The 7500-nt window shown below is 45.7% G+C and overlaps 1 protein-coding gene across 1 annotated transcript in view; it reads left to right on the top strand.

The window, feature by feature from the left end:
* The window catches only part of LOC143290248 (sodium/potassium-transporting ATPase subunit alpha-3-like), a 51632-nt gene that overhangs the window by 10317 nt on the left and 33815 nt on the right, over positions 1 to 7500 (top strand). Inside the window, exons 7-11 of the mRNA XM_076599587.1 lie at positions 84 to 201; positions 2340 to 2608; positions 3817 to 4015; positions 4490 to 4601; positions 5666 to 5798. Of these exons, the coding sequence (XP_076455702.1) occupies positions 84 to 201; positions 2340 to 2608; positions 3817 to 4015; positions 4490 to 4601; positions 5666 to 5798 (831 nt within the window). The remainder of the gene's footprint in view (positions 1 to 83; positions 202 to 2339; positions 2609 to 3816; positions 4016 to 4489; positions 4602 to 5665; positions 5799 to 7500) is intronic.

Below are 7500 nucleotides of genomic sequence, written 5' to 3'. Positions count from 1 at the left end.
TCATGTCACGTCATGTCCCCATGGATTTCCATGCATGCAATTTCCGGTTCTGAGAATCGCTGTGACCTGTGGGCGGTGTGCAGGTAGACAACTCTTCCCTGACAGGCGAGTCTGAGCCTCAGTCCCGGACACCCCAGTGCACGCACGACAACCCGCTGGAAACCAGCAACCTCGCCTTCTTCTCCACCTCGGCAGTGGAGGGTCAGTTTCCTGTCTTTTTCGTCACGTCAACCTTCTTTTATCTGAGAAATTGAAAACCTAATAGAAACAAAATATTGATAATAAACAACAACAGAAACTGACATTCACACATCCATCCAAAGACAAGTAGCTCAAAGCGCTGACAACAAAATATGTACGTGCATAATTTACGCACTTGCAATTACGCGGTTATTATGAGCATAAAAAGGAAGCACTTGCCTTCTTATTCGTTCGTGGGCAGCAACTCCCACGTTCACTCATATGTACACGAATGGGCTTTAACGTGTATGACCGTTTTTACCCCACCATGTAGGCAGCCATATTCTGTGCTCGGTGGAGTGCATGCTGGGTATGTTCTTGTTTCCATAACCCACCGAACGCTGACATGGATTACAGGATCATTAACGTGCGTATTTGATCTTCTGCTTGCGAATACACACGAAGGAGGTTCAGGCACTAGCAGGTCTGCACATATGTTGACCTGGGAGATCAGAAGCACTTGAAAATCAAGGTATGTACAAATGAATGAACATACAAGTACATACACATAACGTAAAAAGTGCCCATCAAAAACGACATACGCAACATACGACACACGTACAAGCGTACACACATACAAACATGCCGAAATATTTATAAAAGGTGTTTTCGGGAAAAATAAAGATCATTTGGTCAAATGGAGACTGTGTAAAATGTTCACACTGAGTGTAAAGCAACACATTAGATGGGGAAGTTCTATCTTGTTGCATACTTCCTGATAAGAAAGCATTCCATTGGGCCATACATATCTCTTACATTAATAATTTTTTCCTCTTATCCAATCAGGAAAGAAAAGAACATTTCCTTAATATTTAATATGGTTATTATTCGACAATAGAGAGGAACAAGGAAAGGCATTTTCCTGCTGGCCTATCCACGATTTCAAAATATTTCTCCAAAAATGTGAATTTATTCTGTCTAAACCTTTGAAACTCGTACTCTTTACATTAGAATAAAAACATGTGAACTTCTCACCGGAAGGCAGAAATATTTTTCTGGGGATTAAAGTCCACTTTTCGTTCTCCGTGGCCTCACAAAGTCTTACCACCCACTGGAGGAGAAACGCTGATTGCATCTGTCTCAAATCTGTCATTTTTAGTCCCCCTTGTTCAAATTCACTACACAGTACATTTCGTTTAACCCTTTCAAATGCTTTCCTATTACATTGCCGTTTACGCCACAAAAATCTAAAAAAAGCATGCGATTAATGTCTGTAAGGATCTTGTCTGGAATTACTAATGATTGCGTGATATATGCCATTTATGAGGTAAGAAATGTTTTAATGATACAAATTTTACCCATTATACTAAGGTCCCTTTTCTCCCATGAAGAAATTATTTTTTTGGATAGTTTCTATTCTTTTCAGCCCATTGTCTTTAACCAGAGGGGTCCGTCTATCATTCTCAAAATAAATGCCAAGAATCTTTAATCTTTTTTTCCATACAAAGCCATAAAAAGTATCTTCACTGTTCTTTTTACAACAAGCCATACAGTTACTTATTTATTTCTGTTCATAACCAATCCAGACAATGATGAAAAATCATTAAACATATCTAATGCATGCATCATGGTCTGCCGATCTCTCAGGAATAAAGTTACATCATCTGCGTAAAGTGCAACTTTAATCAGATTAACTAATTCATCACTGGGGCCCCTTATATCTATTCCTTTAATATTTCTACAGTTTCTAATTTTTATTGCCAATAGTTCTATGGCTAATACAAAGGCTAGTGGTGAAAATGGGCATCCCTGTCGGATTCTTGCCTCCACAGGAAAGTATACCGACGTCCAACCGGAATATGACATACAACTCTGAGTGTTGGACATCAGTACTCCAATCCACTTAATAAACTGTGCCCCCAAACCAAACTTTTTTTAAAAGCAGTTAACATGAATTCTTTGGACATATTGTCAAATGCTTGCGTGTAATCAATACTTACTAACAACTCCGGTTTATTTTGTGCTTTAACTTTTTTTTTCACTTTTTATTTTCTATTTTTTGTGAAAGTCCTCATTTTTTTTTGTACGGTTGGCCTGGTTTTTTGTTGTTTTTTTGTCCGCAGCGAGAAGCTGAGGGGGGTGAGGGTGTGTATTCGCAGGCACGGCGAGAGGTATGGTGGTGAAGACTGGGGACAACACGGTGATGGGCCGCATCGCCAACCTGGCCACAGGCCTGGAGATCGGGGACACGCCCATCGCCAAGGAAATCCACCACTTCATCTTCATCATCAGCGGCGTGGCCGGCTTCTTGGGCGTCTCCTTCTTCATCATCTCCTTCGTGCTGGGCTACACCTGGATCGACGCCGTCGTCTTCCTCATCGGCATCATCGTGGCCAACGTTCCGGAGGGGCTGCTGGCCACGCTGACGGTGAGTGCAGGGTGTGTGTGTGTGTGTGTGTGTGTGTGTGTGTGTGTGTGTGTTGAGGTCATGTCCATGTCCACACTCCGTCCTGAGTGTGAGTATCTTGCACAGTTTCAGTTTCAGTTTCAGTAGCTCAAGGAGGCGTCACTGCGTTCGGACAAATCCATATACGCTACACCACATCTGCCAAGCAGATGCCTGACCAGCAGCGTAACCCAACGCGCTTTGTCAGGTCTTGCACATCACAACACTACAGACACACGCGGACAGACACAGCACAACAATGCAACACAACAGACACATATTGCACAACACAATGCAACTCAACACAGTTATGCTGCAGACACAGATTACACAAAACAGTACAGCACAGCACAGCACAGCACAAAATAACACAACACAGCACAACTAAAGGAAACAGCACAGAAGAGCACAGCACAAAAACACAGCACAACACAGCACGACGTACAACAACGCAGCACAACACAACGCATCACAGCACAGCACAGCACAGCACAGCACAGCACGACACAGCGCAGCACAACGCAGAACAACACAACACAGCACAGCAATGGCTACCAAGACAGAAGTGTGTTTCCCCATGGCGTCCCCCGTGACTCGCACACGTTCGTTTCCATGTGGATTGCAATACAATACAATACAATACAATACAATACATTACAATACAATACAATACATCTTTATTAATCTGTTTGGAAATTACATGTGCATTCAAAGGCTCGTCACTCACAACAATCAGTCTCTCAGCTCGAAGTCGAGTCTTATATATGAACATAACAAAATTTTATCTTAAAAGTGAAAAGACTGAATTAAAGTATGAAAGTGATAAAAACGTAACAGCTTGCTTTATAACACAGTAAGAGAAATTATGACATGTATTTCAAAGAAAGCTAAGAAGCGCTGTTCCGGTAAAAGAAATTATAACACGTATCTTAAAGAAAAAAACCCTAAGAAGCGCTGTTTCCGAATAAGAGACACTACGATGATAAAATTATCATTAAAGTTTTTGTTGTTGTTGTTGTTATCATGAATTCTTCATTAGCATTTTGTGTAATAAAAGATATCATTCTTAGATGCCATAAAAGAGATGTGTTTTTAATGTCATCACATAAATTAAGAAACGTGTGTCTTCGAATTGAACTGAATTGAACTGAACTGGATTGAATATGAATTGAATATGAATTGTGTGACAGGTGTGTCTGACCCTGACGGCCCAGCGAATGGCCGTGAAGAACTGCCTGGTGAAGAACCTGGAGTCCGTGGAGACGTTGGGCTCCACCTCCACCATCTGCTCCGACAAAACAGGGACCCTGACCCAGAACAGGATGACCGTGGCCCACATGTGGTTCGACAAGACCATCTGGGAGTCCGACACTGACGAGATCTCGAAAAGTGAGACATGCTAGCTGTGGCTGTGTTGTGGGCGGTGGTGGTGGTGTTTGTAGTTGATGGTTGGTGTGGGTGGGTGGATGGAAGGAGTTGGTTGGTTGGGGCTCTGGTGGGTAGGAACAATGATATTGGGTGTAGTTGGCGGGTGGGGGAAGGCTTACTGTGGTGGGGACGGGGGGAGCGGAAAAATGGTGGAGGAAACAGACAGACAGCCATGCAAGCAGGCGGATAGACGTCTACAGACATATAGGCAGAACAGATGGGACGAAACAAAACGCGACAGTAGGACAGCTGATGAGGATGATGATGATGATGACGACGACTCTGATGATAACACCACAACAAAAGTAACGACAAGAATGACCTATCCTGACGGCGATCAGAACGATGACGATGACGATGGTGACGTGAGAGAGAGAGAGAGAGAGAGAGAGAGAGAGAGAGAGAGAGATGACTTGCGCGATGACTCGGTGGCAGAGATCAAGTTCAAGATGGACGACCCAACCTGGCAGCTGCTGGCGCGGATCGCGATGCTGTGCAACAGGGCCGAGTTCAAACTGGGCCAGGAACACATCCCCATACTCAAAAGGTGTGGGGCAGGGCCAACAGCCTTCAGCCCGTCTGTCTGTCTGTCTGTCTGTCTGTTTGCTTGTCTGTCTGTCTTTCTTCCTTTCATCTCGGCCCAGCCCCTCTTGTCTCTTTTTCGGTCATCTCTCAACAGAGTTCAAACTGGGCCAGGAACACATTCCCATTCTCAAAAGGTGTGGGGCAGGGCCAATAGCCTTAGCCCGTCTGTCTGTCTGTCTTCCTTTCAACCCTATTTATTTTTGAATTATTATTTATTTATTTATTTATGTACGCTTATACTTGACTTCATCGAGTTTTTTGCGCCTATACATATTATTATTAGTAGTAGTAGTTCTTTTTTTATGTATTTATCTATTATTTATTCACCCCCCTTTTTTTTTTTCTCAAGGCCTGAGTAAGCGCGTTGGGTTACGCGGCTGGTCAGGCATCTGCTTGGCAGATGTGGTGTAGCGTATATGGATTTGTCCGAACGCAGTGACGCCTCCTTGAGCTACTGAAACTGAAACTGAAACTTTCAACCCGCTGGCCCCTCTGTCTGTTTTTCTGGTCACCTCTCAAGAGAGTTTCAGTTTCAGTTTAAAGGAGGCATCAGAGCGTGCAAACTGATCCAAACGTGCTGCACCACATATGCAACAGGCAGTTCTGTATCCACGTGTGCGGACAGCCCTAAACTGCAGGCAGTTCAATACAGCCTTAACTGGAGGCAGTTCAGTACAGCCTAAACTGCAGGCAGTTCTATACAGCCTAAACTGCAGGCAGTTCAATACAGCTTAAACTGCAGGCAGTTCAATACAGTCTGAACTTCAGGCAGTTCAATACAGCCTAAACTGCAGGCAGTTCAATACAGTCTAAACTGCAGGCAGTTCAGGCAGTTCAATACAGCCTAAACTGCAGGTAGTTCAATACAGCCTAAACTGCAGGCAGTTCAATACAGCCTAAACTGCAGGCAGTTCTGTGCGGACAGCCTAAACTGCAGGCAGTTCAGTACAGCCTAAACAGCAGGCAGTTCTGTGCGGACAGCCTAAACTGCAGCCGATGTGTTCACCGTCCTGTCTGCTGGTGCAGGGAGTGTAACGGGGACGCCTCGGAGTCTGCGTTGATGAAGTGTGCGGAGATGACGCTGGGAGGGGTGATGAAGTACAGGGCCAGTCACCCAAAGGTCGTGGAGATCCCCTTCAACTCCACCAACAAGTATCAGGTCAGCAAGGCCGTCAGCCAGGGTGACCGTGATGACGGTGGTGGTGGTGGTGGTGATGATGACGGTGATGACGATGGTGGTGGTGGTGGTGGTGATGATGGCAGTGATGACGATGGTGGTGGTAGTGGTGAAGATGACGGTGATGACGATGGCGGTGGTGGTGCTGATGATGACGGTGATGGCAATGGTGGTGGTGGTGATGACGATGGTGGTGGTGGTGGTGAAGATGACGGTGATGACGATGGTGGTAGTGGTGGTGAAGATGACGGTGATGACGATGGTGGTGGTGGTGGTGAAGATGACGGTGATGACGATGGTGGTAGTGGTGGTGAAGATGACGGTGATGACGATGGTGGTAGTGGTGGTGAAGATGACGGTGATGACGATGGTGGTAGTGGTGGTGAAGATGACGGTGATGACGATGGTGGTGGTGGTGGTGAAGTTGACGGTGATGATGATGGTGGTGGTGGTGGAGATGATGACGGTGATGACGATGGTGGTGGTGGTGTGATGATGACGTGATGACGATGGTGGTGGTGGTGGTGGAGTGACGGTGATGACGATGGTGGTGTGGTGGTGATGATGACGGTGATGACGATGGTGGTGGTGGTGTGATGATGACGGTGATGACGGTGGTGGTGGTGGTGGTGATGATCGTGATGACTGTGGTGGTGGTGTGATGACGGTGATGAGTGTGTGGTGGGTGGTGATGATGACGGTGATGACGATGGTGGTGGTGGTGGTGATGATGACGGTGATGACGATGGTGGTGGTGGTTGATGATGACGGTGATGACGATGGTTGGTGGTGGTGATGATGACGGTGATGAGTGGTTGGTGGTGATATGACGGTGATGACGATGGTGGTGGTGGTGGATGATGATGACGGTGATGACGATGGTGGTGGTGGTGTGATGATGAGGGTGATGACGATGGTGGTGGTGGTGGTAGATGACTGATGACATGTGATGACGGTGATGACGATGGTGGTAGTGGTGGTGATGATGACGGTGATGACGATGGTGGTGGTGTGAAGTTGCGGTGATGGACGGTGGTGGTGGTGGGTGATGATGACGGTGATGACGATGGTGGTGGTGGTGGTGATGATGACGGTGATGACGATGGTGGTTTTGGTGGTGATGATGACGTGATGACGATGGTGGTGGTGATGATGACGGTGATGACGATGGTGGTGGTGGTGGTGGTGATGATGACGGTGATGGTGATAATGATGATGATGGCGGTGATGACGATGGTGGTGGTGGTGATAATGATGATGATGACGGTGATGACGAGGGTGGTGGTGATGATGATGATGTTGATGATAGCTAGGAATGGTTTCACAGGCTTCAGAGCAAATGAATGGACAGATGAAGATAATAAATAAACCAATAAATGAATGAATAGATCAAGGAAATATAGGCTTAAGAAAACAAAATTTGATAGAAAAGTTCTCTTACCCCACTTGAAGATAGTGATGGTGTAATCTTTTTGATTTTATCAATCGATAGGGTGGTGATGATGATGGTGATGATGATAATAACAGTAATTGTTGCTGCAATTATTAGTTGTTTTGTGTGTGTGTGTGTGTGTGTGTGTGTGTGTGTGTAAAATTCATGGAAAACCAGGTCATCTCTCGCCTCGGCACTGTACAACCTCAGAGGCCAGACGTCAGAGAGTGACACTTCAATTTAACCCCCCCC

This window comes from Babylonia areolata, chromosome 15 (assembly GCF_041734735.1).
Source record: "Babylonia areolata isolate BAREFJ2019XMU chromosome 15, ASM4173473v1, whole genome shotgun sequence".
In the NCBI taxonomy this organism is placed as follows: Eukaryota; Metazoa; Mollusca; class Gastropoda; order Neogastropoda; family Buccinidae; genus Babylonia; species Babylonia areolata.
This window is presented reverse-complemented; position numbering and strand designations above follow the sequence as displayed.